The sequence below is a fragment of the Chiloscyllium plagiosum genome, chromosome 3, assembly GCF_004010195.1.
Source record: "Chiloscyllium plagiosum isolate BGI_BamShark_2017 chromosome 3, ASM401019v2, whole genome shotgun sequence".
Taxonomy (NCBI): domain Eukaryota; kingdom Metazoa; phylum Chordata; class Chondrichthyes; order Orectolobiformes; family Hemiscylliidae; genus Chiloscyllium; species Chiloscyllium plagiosum.
Genome location: NC_057712.1, coordinates 96,894,828 through 96,913,230, shown reverse-complemented (window position 1 = coordinate 96,913,230; position 18,403 = coordinate 96,894,828). Strand labels below are relative to the sequence as shown.

The window sequence follows — 18,403 nt, the reverse complement described above, 5'->3', positions numbered from 1 at the left end:
AGCACCTGGCCCATATCCCTCCAAACCCTTCCTATTCATATATCCAGGAGAAAGTGAGGACTGCAGATGCTGGAGATCAGAGCTGAAAATGTGTTGCTGGAAAAGCAGGTCAGGCAGCATCCAAGGAGCAGGAGAATTGATGTTTCGGGCATGAGCCCTTCTTCAGGAATGATTCCTGAAGAAGGGCTCATGCCCGAAACGTCCATTTTCCTGCTCCTTGGATGCTGCCTGACCTGCTGTGCTTTTCCAGCAACATATTTTCAGCTATTCATATATCCATCCAGATGTCTTTTAAATGTTGCAATTGTTCTCGCCTCCACCACTTCCTCTGGCAGCTCATTCCATACATGTACACCCTCCGAGTGAAACAGTTGCCCCTTAGGTCTCTTTTATATCTTCCCCTTTCACCCTAAACCTATGCCCTCTAGTTCTTGACACCTATGCTGGAACAATGCTTTATCCCGTTATGACAGCTATTAACACTCTTTAGTTTTTATTCCATGACATTTCTAAACTCTAAGGTCCCTAGCCCCATAACCTTTCCTTGAACTACTTCTACTTGGTCTTCCTCACCTTCTTCCAGCAGCATAAAACTCAGCAGTCATCTCCCTCTCATGAAATCTAAAGAAAAGTCAAACTGGATTCAAAACAGAAATTTGTTTCTCTCTCCACAGACACTAAGAATTTTCTAAAACACTTACAGCTTTTATTTCAAATCTCTTGCAGCTACAGTATTTTGCTTTTGGTCGATAAAACAGATTGCTTGGTTATTAATCTCATTGATATTTGTTGGACCTTCCTTTGCTCACATTTCCCTGCACTACAATTGTAGTTACACTTCAGAAGTATTTCATCGGCAAGATGACCTGGTTGTCCTTTTCTCATGGAGGAGAAAGTGAAGACTGCAGATGCTTGAGATCAGTCGGGAGTGGGGTACTTGAAAAGCACAGCAGGTCAGGCAGCAACCGAGGAGCAGAAGAATCAATGTTTCAGGCAAGAGCCCTTCATTAGGAATCATTCTTGATGAAGGGCTCTTGCCCGAAACATCGATTCTCCTACTCCTCAGATGCTGCTGACCTGCTGTGCTTTTCCAGCACCCCATTCTCAACTCTGCCCTTTCTTCAGGCAAGTTCTTTTCCAACCTTTCATTGTCACTTAAGGGAAATGAGTGACAAAAAGGAATAATCAACAGTAATGCGCCTTTGTTAAAAATAAGAGAGTCTCCAAAAAAAGCAAAAAAACTTTTCTTACCCCATCCAAAAGGGTGCTAGTCAAATGAAGACGCAGATCTTTGCGTAGAGGAAACTCCAGGTTTGCTACATGAAACACTGAATTGTCTCTGTCAATCATGTACACTTCATCCTTGCCATCAATAAGCATCATATACCTGCAACAAACAATACACATCAGTATTCTGAATGATTAAAAGAATTCCTACTTCATCAAAATTGCTCAAAAAGGAACATCAACAGGATTATTTGAAAATAATAAACTAAAAATTAATTACTGTCACAAGTGGTTTGTTTTAATGCTACTTCCACTCTTATATGAGAATACACTCTTGTTTATGTGTAAGTAATTTCAGTAACTTTGGTTTGGAAAAATACAGCTATGTTTCTAAACAATTCAGCAAATTTGTCACATTAAGTCATCTTTAAAAAGAAAAGTGCAGGTGAGTGAGTGGGTTAATAAATACTCAACATCAAAAACGACTTAAAACAAAAGTAGAAACTCAGTAGAAAGCAAAGTTAACATTTCCAGTCTGGTGACTCTTCAGAGTCCTGCTGAGTTTCTCGTACAACTTCTGTTTTTGTTTCAGATCTCCAACATCTGCAGCTTTTTTATTATATCAACAGCTACCTGTTGTCCAAAGCAGAACTTATAGATAATCATTTGTAGTTGTTTAAGCCACAGTTTCTTGCTCATCAAATCACCAGAAGAAATTTCTTCACCCAAACAATAGGCAGTCTGTGGAAATTTCTATCACAAGAAGTGGTTAAAGCCAACACACTGAAGGTTTTCAAGGGGATTAGATACTGTTCTTAGGAAATATGGGACCAAATGGTATAGAGAAAAAAAAGCAGAATCAGGGTCCTGGAGTTAGATGAATGGCAGAGCAGGTTTGAAGGACTGGAAGGTCTATTCCTGCTCTTATCTTCCCAATCCTGCATACAATGTTGCTGTCAATTTCCTACAATGTCACTGAAGTAGACCATCTGCAATTCTACACATCCAGCATTTTAACCAAACATAAATCCATTCATTGCATGAACGTAAGAAATAGCAGCATAAGGTATGCAATTTGCTCTTTTGAGACTGCTCCACTATGTAATAAAATCACAGTTGATTACAGCCTTAATGCAGTTTCAGCTATCATTCATAACACTTGGTCACCTCCCCCTAAAATCAGAAATCAGTCTAATTACTGGGACACACACAACCTCACAATTGCACTTTTGTACACCATTTTCCCATACCCTCACATGCCAGAAAGCTAATTCTCGGTTTGGGATTCTCTCAGGCTCATTACCATAGACTCAGACATTTATAGTAGGAGATGCAAATATTCTTTTTAAAACTTGCATACAAATTAGAAAAATTATAATCAGCTAACTGTTAAAATTTAAACCAATGCATTCACTGAAATTAAAATCTAACATTTCATTCAGCTCTATAATTTTCAAATTATACGCAAAGATATAAAGGGAACAATGGGAAAATTTACAACTCCAGCAACGTCTTACACAATATCCTCTAACACAACACTTTTTAAAAAATATGTTTTAAACATTAATTGCAACATATCAATGGTAAAACCAACACATTGCTGCAGCACAAGAGGCCACCATTTGACCCATCGTGTCCACACTAGTGAACAAAGATCTGACTGTACTATTCCCATTTTCCAGGATTTGATGCATATCCCTGGAAACAACGGCAATGTGAGTAAAAATCTAAATGCTTCCTTAATAAGCTGAGAGTTTCTGAATTAACCACTCTTTTAGACAGTTACAGACTCCCACCCCCTCTAGGTGAAAAGATTTCTGCTCAATTCTTCTAACTTTTACCTCTTACCTTAAACCCATGCACTATCGTTATTGCCCCCCACCGTTATTGCTTTCTTATCCACCCTCTCACTGACATTCTTCTCTCAAATGTTGCTGTTCCAGATAAAACAACTGTAGGCTATCCAATCTTTCTTCATATTTCAGACCCTCCAGCCCAGGCAACATCTTGATAAATCTCTGCTGCACCTTCTGGAGCATAAACACATCTTCCCTGTAATATGATGAACAGAAATGCACACAGTACTCTAACTGTGGCCCACCTAGTGTTTTATACAGTTGCAACATAACATTCTGGCTCATGAATTCTATGCCTTATCTAATACAGGCAAACATCCCATAAGCTGTCTGATCCACCTTATCTAACTGCCCTGCTACCTTTAGGGGTCTTTCAATATGCACACCAAAGTAATTTCCAAGATGCTGCTATTCATTCCCGTTGACTAGTTTGCCCTTTCCAAGTTCAATCTATTTCTCACTGCTCTGTTCAGCTGACCAGTCCATTGATACTTTCCTGCACTTTTGCTACATTCCTCCTCACGATCTACCACCCAATTATCATCTCATCCATGAACGTCTTGGTCATATCCCCCATACTTAAGTCCAAATTAATCATGTTTGTTCAGAAAAGAACAGGTGATTTCTACAACAAACAAGAACAGTTGTTGCTGCCAACATCAAAAAATTGTTCTTACATTTATTAAAGCAAAGTCCCATTGCTCATTGGTAACCACACACGTGGGATTCAGTTTTTGTAAATGCATTGAGGAAATATCATGATTCAAAGGTATTGAAGATTTCCTCCTGATTGCTGTTACTAATCAACAGCTATAACATGCTTACAAGTCACAATTGTTATGACCCTAGCTAAAGGTAATACGTAACAAGTTGGTTTCAGAGTGAAACCGATCATGGTAGACAATAACTTTTATTTTTGCTATTTGGTTGCCGTGATGGTCAGTCACTGAATATTTTTACATGAGGATGCCATTGTACTTTTAACAAATAAGCACATATTCCCGTGTCTGCGTGGGTTTCCTCCGGGTGTTCCGGTTTCCTCCCACAGTCTAAAGATGTGCAGGTTAGGTGAATTGGCCATGCTAAATTGCCCCTAGTGTTAGGTGAAGGTGTAAATGTAGGGGAATGGGTCTGGGTGGGTTGCTCTTCAGAGGGTCGGTGTGGACTTGTTGGGCCGAAGGGCCTGTTTCCACACTGTAAGTAATTTAATCTAAAATCTAATATTCCTTGCACAAAAGAAAAACAAAGCTATATGCAAAGATCTCATCACTGACAACAAAAAGAACAATTCAACCATTTTTCTCCAGCAATATCCTTTAGAGGCATTCAACTCCAGTGAAGTATTAGTCTTACTTCAGTTTCAAATTTCTAACTAACACAGACAGGCTATATCACTGACGATTCTCTGACTACTTTGAAACTGCATCAGACTTCTTTCCAGGTCTTATGGCCTTTAGACTTTCACAAACAAACCTGCCCATCTGTTGGGATGTTTCATTTCTTCTGAATGGAATCATCTTAGGGATCACAGCTTACCCTTCTCTGGTAGCAAAACTTCACACAAAAATAAGCAGCAATATCTCATCAGGTAGCTTTCAGTCAGTCATTCAGTTTAAATCACATGATCTCTCACAAATGCTGTTTTGAATTCCTTGTTTAAACTTCTAAGGCAAATCAAAAATACATTTAAACTGTTTTACAATTCAAGCTATCAAATAACTTGATCATAAAATTTAGATTATAAAATTATAGATTATGAAATTTATCATACCTTTCCAAAAAAGCTATAAGAGGCATTTCATCTTTTAATCAAAATTTCTTATTGCTGGTCTTATCCTGTGCTCATGGTAATAACACTTACATTAAGCAAGAATTTTCATAGCAGTGATATTATCTTGACAGTCATTTTCTATCATATTTTCTCCTGACAAAATGTCTGCTATAGCATGGTCTTCTGTACATGAATGATTTTTGAATTACACTGTCATTGCATTAAACCCCAACAAAACTATTAAAAATGCAGATCCCTTTAAGGCTCACACAGATCAGCTCCAGAGTTGATTGAGACCAAGTGATGCTCGCTGAGCTTCGTATTTAAGAATTCAGTTGAGAACATGCGTTCCGAAGTGCCCTTGGGGAGGAAGCAAGCGGTGTCCATCAATGCTTTCAATGTCTTTAGAGAGGGGTGGGCACCACGGGAGATACAGTGCTTTATCTCCCCCTCCAAATTCATTTTGATTTAGCCCCTTCTCTCTCTCCTTACCCTCGCTCTCCTTTTTTGATTGTTTGCATTGCCCATAAGGATTATGCTTGTAAATATTCAATTGGTTATATGAGTGATTACTAGTGGTAGTTAAATAACAAAAAAGGGGGGAAAAAAACTCAGTGACTTTGGTGGTGGCAGAATCGCTCAGTTGTGCGTAATAACGCTTCTGGGTTTAAAAGGAAACAAAACTGAGTTGGTTGAGCCAGAAGACCCAGGTTCAAGTCCCAACTGCTCCAGAGGCTAGCATTAACAACTCAACCGGTTGCTTAGAAAATACCTGAAGTATTGAATTGGAAGTCAGGATGACTTAGTGCGGGAAAAGTCATGTGCAATAACTCTTCCACACATGAAAAAAAGAATTGGGTTTGGATTGTTTCTTGTGGCTCCATGGTAGTGTCACTGCCTCTGAGCCAGGAGACCTGGGTTCAAGTTGTATTGCTGCAGAGATTTGAAATAACAGTTTGGTGAGAACATTTTTAAAAAACAACAAGAAAGTTGGGCCTCCTCCTACTCTCTCTACCCCTTCTCCGTTTTAAAGGTTTCTATTGCTCTTAAAAGGCTTTGCACATACATTCTTCAATTGGAAATCCGGTTAATATATGGGAAAAAATATCACGGGTGATTTAGTGATTAGCTTTTTTCTATAAATCCTCTCATTTATGTGTAAGGACACTTCTTGGGGGGAGGGCGGTGTTGGGGGGGCCTCATGTAGCACAATAGTAGCATCACTGTCTTTGAATCAGGAGGCCTGGGTTCAAGTTCAAACTGCTTTAGCTGTGGGTAAAGTACGTACCTGAATAGGTCAATTAAAACAAAAGGTGGAGTTGGGAAGGCTCTTTTGGTGCAGTAGTAGTGACCCTACCTAGGTTCAAGTCTCACCTGCCCCAGAGGTGTGTAATAACATTCCTGAACAGGTGGATTAGAAAAGTAGCAAAAACACAGTTTAGGGGAGCGGTAGTGGTGTTATGGCCATCTCACTGAACTAGAGACCCAAAGTAGACAAACAGGAGGCTGGAAGAACACAGCAAGCCAGGCAGCATCAGGAGAAGTCAATATTTTGGGTCAAGACCTTTCATCAGACCAAGTTACTGCACTGGAGGCACAAGTTCAAACTCCAACACAACAGCTCTTGAATCTAACCTCGATGTATGAGTGTTAAAATACTGTTTTTAAAAAGAAGGAAAAGAAGAAAAGACCTCTAGGCCAGAAAACCCTGATTCAAGGCCCACCTGCTCCAGACAGCTGTCGTAACTTCTTTGAACAGGTTACAAAATTAAAAAATATTTGTGCTTCTTGTTTAGCATCAGTAGTGTTCCTACCTCAGAGATCAGGAGACATTGGTTCAAGTCCCACCTGCTTCAGAACTGCATAATAACATCTTTGAACAAGTTATTAGAAAGTATTTTTTAAAAGCTGAGTCCTTAATTTAGTTTAGTTCTAGCCCCCTCTCCCTACATTTCCGTCGCTTTTGTTGTCATTGCATGGATCAAAACAGGCTTTGCATATAAATTGGTAAATGATTCTGAAATACAGGTTACACAACAGTTGGAGAATGGAGGAAAAAAGTTAAAAATGGGTAACATGAAATAAAAACATTCAGTGCTATGTAAAAGCAATGCTGGACAACAGTGTTTTTTTTTCCAAAAATTGAGTTAGGATGGTGCAATGATAGTATCCTGAACTGTGAGTCAGAATACCCGAGTTCAATTCCCACGTGCTCCAGAGGCATGTAAAACACCTCTGAACAGGTTGATTAAAAAATATCAAGAACTGACAAAATATTAAGAGACGTGTCATAAATGCCTGAACATGTTGCTTTTTAAAACAAAACAGTTTAGTTCTTCCCAAATAGGGTGCGCTTCAAGAGAGGGAAAGAGTCCAAAAGCAAAAGGCTGAATCTGATGTTTGAACTGTTTGAAAGATCAACAATAAAATATTTGCAAGTTGGTGGAAGTCTTCTGCTGCCTAATTCAACATATGGATATTGTTGTATAAAACAAGGTAAATCATATTAATGTAGTCTCTTCAGGTGAGAATGCAGAAGGTAATTCCTGTGTATGGCAGAAGCTAAGCTTCAGGTGGTTTTTTAAAGTGAAAAGCCTGCATCACATTGTAGGATCATGAATTGAAGTTATTCACTGGCATTTTCATAATTGGAGTAATACAAACAAGATGGAGAAATGAACTCAGGTTGCTTCTCTAACCAAGAAGCAAGTATAGCTTTAGCTTTATCCTTATCAGGGAGGGAGTAAAAGTGTGAATAAAGTATTTTTGGAACTGGATGTCACAGACCTAGATACCAAACTTGGATTGAAGATTCCGATTCTGAGCTTGGAAGAAGAATCATATGGGAGTCAGAACTGCAAACAGTGAAAATAGACAACTGCACATTCTTCACGATAGCACTAACGCTGGACCTCCCACCCCACCCCGGGTTTATTCTCCACCCCCTATTATCCTCCCTGTGCACCCACTACTGTTTTGCCAAATTCCAAATGAATGCCATCTACAGGTTTGCTAAAGGCACAACCGTGGTAGGATGGATATCAAATAAAGACATGGTAAAATACAGTAGGGAGATAGAGGACTTGGTGACATGGTGCAATGATAATCGGCAACATCGGCAAAACTACAGAACTGATCACCGACTTCAGGAAGAACGGAGGTGAACACACCCCATCTTCATCAACGGAGCTGAGTTTGAGACAGCATGAAGCGTCATGTTCCTCAGAGTGACAATAACTGACAACCTGTCGTCTTCCCAAGTAGATGCAATGGTCAAGAAGGCACAACAATGCCTCTTCTTCCTCAGGCAACTCAGGAAATTTGGCATGTCCACAAGGATCCTCATCAACGTTTACAGATGAACCACTGAAAACATACTGTCTGGGTGTAGAACGGCCTGGTATAGCAACTGCTCTGCCCAGGACCATAAAAAAATACAGAAGGTTGTGTGTGCAACCCAGACCATCACAGAAGCCAATCTTCTACCCATGGATGGCTCAAAGGTAGAAGACAGAGGATGGTGGTGGAGGGTTGTTTTTCAGACTGGAGGCCTGTGAACCAGTGGAGTGCCACAAGGATCGGTGCTGGGTCCTCTACTTCTTGTCATTTACATAAATGATTTCATGCGAGCATAAGAGGTACAGTTAGTAAGTTTCCAGATGACACCAAAATTGGAGGTGTAGTGGACAGCGAAGAGGGTTACCTCAGATTACAACAGGATCTGGACCAGATGGGCCAATGGGCTGAGAAGTGGCAGATGGAGTTTAATTCAGACAAATGCGAGGTGCTACATTTTGGGAAAACAAATCTTAGCAGGACTTATACACTTAATGGTAACATCCTAGGGAGTGTTGCTGAACAAAGAGACCTTGGAGTGCAAGTTCATAGCTCCTTGAAAGTAGAGTCGCAGGTAGATAGGATAGTGAAGGCGGCGTTTGGTATGCTTTCCTTTATTGGTCAGAGTCTTGAAAACAGGAGTTGGGAGGTCACGTTCCGCTGTACAGGACATTGGTTAGGCCACTGTTGGAATATTGTGTGCAATTCTGGTCTCCTTCCTATCGGAAAGATGTTGTGAAACTTGAAAGGGATCAGAAAAACATTACAAGGATGTTGCCAGGGTTGGAGGATTTGAACTACAGGGAGAGGCTGAACAGGCTGGGGCTGTTTTCTCTGGAGCGTCGGAGGCTGAGGGTGACCTTATAGAGGTTTACAAAATTATGAGGGGTATGGATAGGATAAATAGGCAAAGTTTTTTTCCCTGGGGTCGGGGAGTCCAGAACTAGAGGGCATAGGTTTAGGGTGAACGGGGAAAGATATAAAAGAGACCTAAGGGGCAACTTTTTCACGCAGAGGGTGGTACGTGTATGGAATGAGCTGCCAGAGGATGTGGCGGAGGCTGGTACAATTGCAACATTTAAGAGGCATTTGGATGGGTATATGAATAGGAAGGGTTTGGACGGATATGGGCTGGGTGCTGGCAGGTGGGACTAGATTGGGTTGGGATATCTGGTCGGCATGGACGGGTTGGGCCGAAGAGTCTGTTTCCAAGCTGTACATCTCTATGATTCTATGACTCCATTTACATGACTCGTTGCTGCAGAAAGGCTGCAATCGCCATCAAAGACCCATTCCACACCAGTAATACTCTCCAACAACCTCTTCTGTCGGGCACAAGAAAAGTAACTTGAACACACGCATGAGTAGGTTTAAGAACATCATCTTCCATGCTGTTATTAGATTGATGAATGGAATCTCTAACTTCAAATAATGCTGATTTTGCTAATGTTGATCTAGCTTAGCGCACACCTGATATAATGTAATCTGTATGCGTTTGTCCACGTCTTTTTTCACCACATGATCTGTATGTCCTTGCTTACTGCTCATAAACAAAACTTTTCATGTATTTACGTACACATGACAATAAATCACATCAAATAAAAAACAATTACTTCTGTTTGTCTCTCTACACATGCTGCCAAAACTGATGAGTTTCTTATGTTTGTTTCAGATTTCCAGCAATTGCAGTATTTTGCATTTATTGGAAATTCTAAAAGGAATCATGGACTGAGTTTACAGAAAGGATGATTTGTTGGAAGTCTATGAGGCACAGTCAATATTTGATCAATTTAACAGGATGGGCAATCAGTCCATGGAGGATTATATCATGGAGTTTGAGATGTTATGTAAAAGGTTAAAGAAATTTAATTTAGAAATTCCACAGTGTGTGCTGGCATTTAAGCAATTAGGTTGTGCACAAATCCTGCCCATTGATTTTTGGTTTTGACAGATGTTTACTTTAATGGTAATGGGCTCTCTTTTTGGGCAACTGGCTGCTGCTATAAAAAAACTTTGGGAGATGATCATTTTCAACTACACCTCAAGACATGTTGGGAGTTCTGCCGTGATACAGAGAGTGGAAGAGTTTACAACTACTGACTCTCAAAATCAAAGGCAGCCTAGCCTTAAGTGCCTGTATAAGACAGAGTTACTAAAAGATGTTTTGAGGGAAAGAGGGACAAAGTTTTAATAATTTTCAAAGGGTAAATGCAGGGTTGGAGAGATAGCCGCCAAGACTGAATCCTAGAAATGCATGATGCTTCCATGCAATTCATATCACAATGTCAGGAATTGTCCAAAGATAAGTATTTGAAGAAACTGTTGAAACAAATGGTTCTGAGGGCAAAGAAAATAAAGCTGAACAGTATGAAAATATTGCGATAGTGGCCAAAGAACTAAGTCATTCCATAGATACCTAGCTGCCGATTCATTCAATAGTGCCATACTACAAGCGGACTGCTACAGTGTTGATTAATTACAACATTATATAGAAACTCTGGATAAAGCAGACAAAATAGGGTCAAAGATATACAAAAGCTTTTACCTACCTTTCATTCAGATATGATAATTCATTAAAGTCTTTAAAGAGACAGTGTTTCTCCTCTGTAAAACTGCTAGACTGCATTAATTCATAATTACTGATGTCATTCAGAGTGACATAGCTTTATTAGTGAGCAAGTCTTCGAACAATAAGGAGAAAAGGTGTCTGGATCTTGCTATGATCTAAGCTGATGTTATTACTGGACAAGTCAAATCCCAGACCGAATTCAAGTTTGATAGATCAAAACTGAATCTGCTGGAAAAGCTCAGCAGGACTGCCAGCATCTGTGAAGAGAATTCAAAGTTGGCATTTCGAGTCCAGCGACCCTTTCTCAGAACTATGTTTTGGTTTGGCTTTAATGATGTAGTCTCTCATGAGATGGGCGTTGTCGATTTTGTTTCAACCTTAACAAGAAAATAGAATTTTACAACGCAAAAGAAGAAATTAAGATAAAAATTGGACAAACCAATTTATTTGTAACACAAATTCAGAGAGTTTTAAACACAGTAAAAAGAGTCCTAGTAATCCCAAAAGACGTCTTTACAACATTCTTGTCTCAAGACCACAAGAAACTACAGAGTCGTGAACACAGCCCAGTCCATCACGCAAACCAGCCTTCCATTCATTGACTCCATCTATACTTCCTACTGTCTCAGGAAAGCAACCAACATAATCAAAGACCCCGTACCACCCCGGTTGTAAGCTCTTCCACCCTCTTCCGAAAAGTTTGTATACATGTACAAGTAGTTGCAAGAACAGCTTTTTCCCCCACAGGTATTAGACTTCTGAATGGACATTTCAAATTCTTAATTTAATCTTGATCTCATTTTCTGTGCACCTTTTCTACAGTTGTAATACTGCAATCTTCGCTCTGTTATTTTTCCCTATGCATTTTGTATGGTATGATCTGCCTGTATTACATGCAAAACAAAACTTTTCATTGTACCAAGGTACTTTTTTTTCTTTATTCAATCATGGGACATGTGCATCACTGGCAGGCCAGCATTTCTTGCCCATCCTTAGTTGCCTTTGAACTGAGTGGCTTGCTGGGTCATTACAGATTTCAGTTGAGAGTCTACCACAATGCAATGTATCTGGAGTCACATGTAAGCCAGATCAGGTGAGGATGGCAGATTTCCTTCCCTAAAGGACATCTATGAACCAGATGGGCTTTTCTGACAATCGACAATGGTTTAATGGTCATCAACAGATTCTCAACTCCAGATTAGTATAGAATTCAAATTCCACCATCTGGCAGGATTCAAACCCAGGTCCCCAGATTATTAGCTGGGTTTCTGGATTAATTGTCTAAACTGGCAACAAACAGTATATACAAGACTTTCCCGACACATGGCTAGGGATATATCTCATACAATTCAGCATATGGCTAGAGTACAAAATTGTCTTCAACACTGATCATATGATAATCTTCCAGTACTAGAAGGAAGGAGAAACAATTAGCTCTACTTTTCACATCAAGCTAAGTGCGCTACTTATTGAAAAAAAAGGTTCATTAAAACTGAAGCGCCAGAAAAAAAAACAAGAGACCCCTGAGACACTGCATCAGACCGTTTGAGGTTAATTTCAGATCTGGTGAGATGGCTTACTTTAAGAGAGGACATGGGAATGGAAAAGGCTAGAGAATTTTATTGGGCATGACAGGAAAACTTTTAGAATAATTAAACAACAAAGGCACACTCCTCACAAGTAGTAGAGATGAGTTATGAATTTTGAGACTCTGAGTACACAGGAGAGGATGTTGACGATGAAGCACCATGTACTTCACATTCCCATGAGTCCTATAATTTGGAATCAAAGAGGCACGATGCAAGGGCTATGTAAATATTAACCAATTTATGTACTGATCATGAAAAAGTGATTGTTAAACTCACATGGAGATTATCTGCCTAAAAGTAGCTTCACAGATAGTTTGCTCATGTTGAAAATTGGGGTCTCTGAAACACTGAATTTTCTTGGTATGTACTGTATAGCATGAGATTTTATTTAAAAACTATTACAATAGTAATTAACTATTCAAAATTCTAGCTTCTGAAAATAAAGTTCAAAAAACCCAGAAGTCATAATGCCCATTGAATTAGCTTTTTATCTAGCACCAAATATATACTATCATAAGTACATTGTTTTCGAAAATAAATATTTGTTCAGAGAAAGAATTGCAAACTAACCCTCAGTTGAGGGTATGCAAGGGGACAACAATCATCCCAACATCATGTGTAGCTGTCTCATGGCCATTGGTTTAAAAACGTTCGGATATAGCGCACGTTAGCTGCCATAGAAATATAACATAACAGGAAGTGCCAGGAGAGAGAGAGAGAGAAGTTCTGTTACTGAGAATTCTCTTCAAGCAGATTTTGTAGAGTTCTCATCGGGTGGTCTCAGAAGGTTGTCCTCACAAGGAGATGGAAGACGAACCAGAAGGAGAAGAGAAAGACTGAGGGAAGAAATCCCTAACACTTCAGCTAGCAAGCAGGATGCTAATCCCACCACTTTAACAAGACTGAAACATTCACACCGACAGTCTGCTTGCCCTCTGGTATCAGTGAACCATTGCCAATTGTCATGGTTGCATGCTTTCTTTATCTAACTAAAGAATATACCATATCTAAACAACTGCTTCTTAACAAACTCAATAAGCCATTAGAAGGTTTCTTATAAATGGTGTTGACTGCCGATTTAGGTAACAGCGATCATAAGCCCTTAAAATCAGCACGGGTAATGGAGAGATTTCTCAGGCAATGAATAAAAGTTTCACATGAACAGGGGGCATTTATGGCTACCATTAGGAAAGGATAATAGGATGATTTAAAAAAATGCTGGACTAAGAGTTACAGAACTGGAAAGAATTCATAAGTTCACGATAGAAGTCAACCTGCTTTGTCACACAGATGGATCCGTATGGAAAAGGTACTATTTATAAGGCCTATTGGTATGTTTGAGGAAAAGAGGGATTGAAATCGACTCTCCTATGGCTCGGAAGGCAATTTTAAACATGTTTAGCTGTTTTAACAATCTTTTCTCAAATTGTAATTCCATAGACATTATAGTGGCATTTCTTCAGGCTAGTTTACTTGAGACTGGAATATGTTTACAGGCCTAAGGAAAGCATTAGGAATCGAGGGGAACTTTAGAAGTTACAGAGATACGCCGTAGGTCAAATGACACTTCTCCGGTGAGGTAATTTTCAGTAAGGACAGCCCCAACAATGTTCTATTTGCATTAAAATAGAAAACATTTGTGCACCTTTATGATGTAGGTCACCAATTACGTTTGGAAGTGCACCAATGATTTAAGAAACGATTATCAAGCAAAATAGGAAGGAATTCAAAATTGGCAGTCAAACTTCTGGAGTTTTCAAATATGTTTGTTTCAGAATTAATTAGGTGAATTACATGTAATTTTACATCAATAATTTGATTTGACATTTGCACAACTCTTCAGTTGTCTGAGAAATCTTTTCTTCTGTTTTTGAGTGCACGTCAGCTCTATGCTCCTGATCTTTGGGAATCTAATGCAGATGGGTGGGGTCAGATTTGAGGACCTCCTTCTGCAGAGGTCTGCTCCTCGACCAGGTCAGGCTGACTATAAACAGGTCCAGGCATCAGGCTGTGGAGGGAGTTGTATCTGCCAACTGTCTCCCCTCTTCTGCGATGATGTTCATGCCAGAGTGTCGTTGGAGAGGGAGCACATGATGTCTATCAATGTTCTAGATGCCTTATCACCCCATCCAACTTCGTTTTGATTTAGCCCCTTCCCGCTCTCTCTACCTCTCCCCTTTACTTTTGAAGTTCGCACTGCCCACAACAGGCTTTGCATGTAAATGTCTAACTGCTGCAGAGATGATTACTAATGGTGGTTAATACTTAAAAACAAAAAAAAGTCACTGTATTTTGGTGGTGGGAAAGTCATTTTGTTGTGTGTGACAAAATGGATATAACAAAAAGAATCTTATTTTGAAAATATCCTTCCAATTGCAATTAGTCATACTAGATCTGAACAGAATGATAAGGCTACTACAAGAATGAGATGCAACAGAAAAGTAGTCTTGCTGGATACTTGAAGTGATTTAGTCAAAGAACAGACAGAAGCAAATTTTGACATGCTGTGTAACCTTCTGTGAAAGATATAACAAGCATCTGCCAGAAATGCTGTGTCACATTTTTGATGCTTGATGCTCAACGAAATAAATCGAGAGTTACAGACAGCGTTCTTGCTCATTTTCATTTTTGCCTGTGGAAACCTCCAAGGTCTGGGCACAGTAGCGACTTCTGTTGACATAGTGATCATCATACATGGACTCTTGGAGTGACTGCTCACATGCAGCTTAGAAGAGATAGGGCCTGTTTCTGTGCTGTATGATTCTTCAGCCCAACTCGCCCATGCCAACCAGGTTTCCTAAACCGAATTAATCGCATTTGGCCCATATCCCTCTAAACCTTTCCTATCCACATACCTGTCCAAAAGTCTTTTAAATGTTTTAATTGCACTCACCTCTATCACTTCCTCTGGCAGCACGTTTCATACACACACCACTCTGTGAAAAGGTTGTCCCTTGGGTCCCTTTTAAATATTTCTCCTATCACCTCTAGTTTTGGAATTCCCTCCCCTACTGAAAAGACCTGGTTATTAACCTCAAACCTCTATCCCTCATGATTTATTAACCTCCATAAGGTCACCCCTTCAGCCACCTACATTCTAGAGAAAAATGTCCCAGCCTCTCCTTATAACTCTAACCTTCCAGTCTTAGCAACATCCTTGTAAAACTTTTTTGGCACCTTTTCCACTTTAGTAACATCAATTCGATAGCAAAGCAACTAGATTTGTCTGCAGAACTTCAAAACTGGCCTTACCAATGTCTCATACAAGTGTAACATGACATTCCAACTCTGCTAGTCAATGATCTGACTGATGAAGGCAAGCATACTAAATGCCTTCTTAACTGACACGGTCTACCTGTGATGCTATTTTCAAGGAATTATGTACTTGCACCCCTAGATCTCTCTGTTCAACAACATTCCCAAACAGTCAAGCATTAACTGTGTACATCCTACCCTGGTTTAGCTGACCAAAATGCAACACTTCACATTTATCTGAAGTAAACTCCATTCCTTAGCCCACTGGCCCTGTTGATCAAGATCCTATTGTACTCTTAGATAACTTTCTTCACTGTCCACTATAACACCTACTTTAGTGTCATCTGCAAAAGGACTAACCATTCTTCCTATATTCTCATCCAAAAATTGTTATATACAAATGTCAAACAACACAGTGAACCCCGCACCAATCCTTGTCGCTTCCAGATCAAAGACCTCCAGTCTGAAAACAATCTTCCACCACCACCAGTCACCTACCATCAAGCCAATTGCTCGAGGGTAGAAGACAGAGGGTGGTGGTGGAGGGTTGCTTTTCAGACTGAGGCCTGTGACCAGTGGTGTGCCGTAAGGATCGGTGCTGGGTCCACTGCTTTTCATAATTTATATAAATAATTTACTTGTGAACATAGGAGGTATAGTTAGTAAGTTTGCAGATGACACCAAAATGAGAGGCGAAGTGGACAGCATAGAAGGTTCCCTCAGAGTACAATGGGATCTTGATCACATGGGCCAATGGGCTGAGGAGTGGCAGATGGAGTTTAACTTAGATAAATGCAAGGTGTTGCATTTTAGGGAAGCAAATCAGAGCAGGACTTACACATTTAACGGTAAGGTCTTGTGGAATGTTGCTGAACAAAGAGATCTTGGATTGCAGGCTCATAGTTCCTTGAAAGTAGAGTCGCAGGTAGATAAGATACTGAAGATGATATTTGGTATGCTTTCCTTTGTTGCTCAGAGCATTGAGTGTAAGAGTTGGGAGGTCATGTTGCGGCTATACATCACATTGGTTAGGCCACTTTTGGAATATTGCATGCAATTCTGATCTCCTTCCTATCGGAAGGATGTTGTGAAACTTGAAAGGGTTCAGAAAACATTTAGAAGGATTTTGCCAGGATTGAAGGATTTGAGCTATAGGGAGAGCTATGGGCTGGGGCTGAATTCCCTGAAGCATTGGAGGCTGAGGGGTGACCTTATAGAGGTTTATAAAATCATGAGGGGCATGGATAGAATAAATAGACAAATGTCTTTTCCTTGGGGTGGGGGAGTCCAGAACTAGACACCATAGGTTTAGGGTGAGAGGGGAAAGATATAAAAGGGACCTAAGGGGCAACCTTTTCACACAGAGGGTGGTGCGTGTATGGAATGAGCTGCCAGAGGAAGTAGTGGAAGCTGGTACAATTACAGCATTTAAAAGGCATCTGGATGAGTATATGATTATGAATGCTTTAGAAGGAGTTTGGCCAAGACTGGCAAATGGGACTAGATTAGGTTAGGATATCTGGTCGGCATGGAGGAGTTGGACCAAAGGGTCTGTTTTCATGCTGTACATCTCTATGAATCTATGTCTCTAAATGTGATTTAACCTTACTAACCAGTCTACCATGTGGAATCTTGTTGAAAGCCTTGCAAATGGCCACGTTGACTACATCCACCATTCTGCCTTCATCTATCTTCTTGCTCACCTCTTCAAAAAAAACTCAAACTTGTGACAGACGATTTACTATGCACAAAGTCATGCTTACTAGCCCTAATCAATCTTTCTCTTTCCATATGCATGTAGATCCTACATCTCAAAATTCCCTCTAACAACTTACCCACAACTGACATTAGGCTCACCAGTCTGTAGTTCCCTGGCTTTCCCATGTAGTCTTTCTTAAATAATGACTCAACATTAGCCAGTCTTCTGGCACCTCACTGGTGGCTGATGATGATTGATTAATTTGATTTATTGTCATGTGTACCTTAGTACAGTGAAAAGTTTTGTTTATGAGCAGTACAGACAGATCATAGCTAGCAAGCAAGGACATACAGATCATAGGGTGAAAAAACTTGGGACAGATTGAGGCACACAGGTTACACCTCACAGGACGTGCGCGAGGCAAGATCAACATTAACAAAATCAACATTATTTGAAATTACAGAGTGCATTCATCAGTCTAATAACGGCAGGGAAGCTGTTCTCAAAACTGCTGGTATATGCATTCAAGTTTCTGTATCTCTGTCTGACAGAAGAGATTATCGGAAGCATTACCAGTGTAGGATGGGTCTTTGATGATGTTGGTAGCCTCTCTGCTGCAATGAGAGTTGTAAACGCAGTCCATGGATGAGAGATTGACTTCCGTGATGACCTGGGCTGCACACACAACTTTCTCTAGTGTTTTCACAATTCTGGACCAAGCAGTTGCTGCACCAGGCCATTATGCACCCAGACATGGTGCTTTCTATGCTGCATCTGTAAATGTTAATGAGGCTCCTCATGGACATGCCAAATTTCCTGAGCCACCCGTGGAAGAAGAGGCATTGTTGTGCTTTCTTGACCACTGCATCAACGTGAGAAGTCCAGGGTCATGCCGAGGAACGTGACAATCTCATTGATGTAGATGGGGACGTGTTCTCCTCCTTTCTTTCCACATCAGTTTTTCAGTTTCGCCGACATTGAGAGAGATTTTGTTTTTATTGGACCACATCACCAAGCCCTCTATCTCCTTCCTGTATTCTGACTTATCATTGTTTGATATCCATCCTACATGGTGGTGCCAACAGCAAACCTGCAGATGAT

At 40.2% G+C, this 18,403-nt stretch overlaps 1 protein-coding gene across 7 annotated transcripts in view; it reads right to left on the bottom strand.

Annotated features, from left to right (window-relative positions):
• Nucleotides 1-18,403, bottom strand: part of rngtt (RNA guanylyltransferase and 5'-phosphatase) — a 418,275-nt gene that overhangs the window by 307,764 nt on the left and 92,108 nt on the right. For all 7 annotated transcript variants that reach the window (XM_043686789.1, XM_043686797.1, XM_043686812.1 and 4 more), the window contains exon 9: nucleotides 1,252-1,387. In XM_043686789.1, the coding sequence (XP_043542724.1) occupies nucleotides 1,252-1,387 (136 nt within the window). The remainder of the gene's footprint in view (nucleotides 1-1,251; nucleotides 1,388-18,403) is intronic.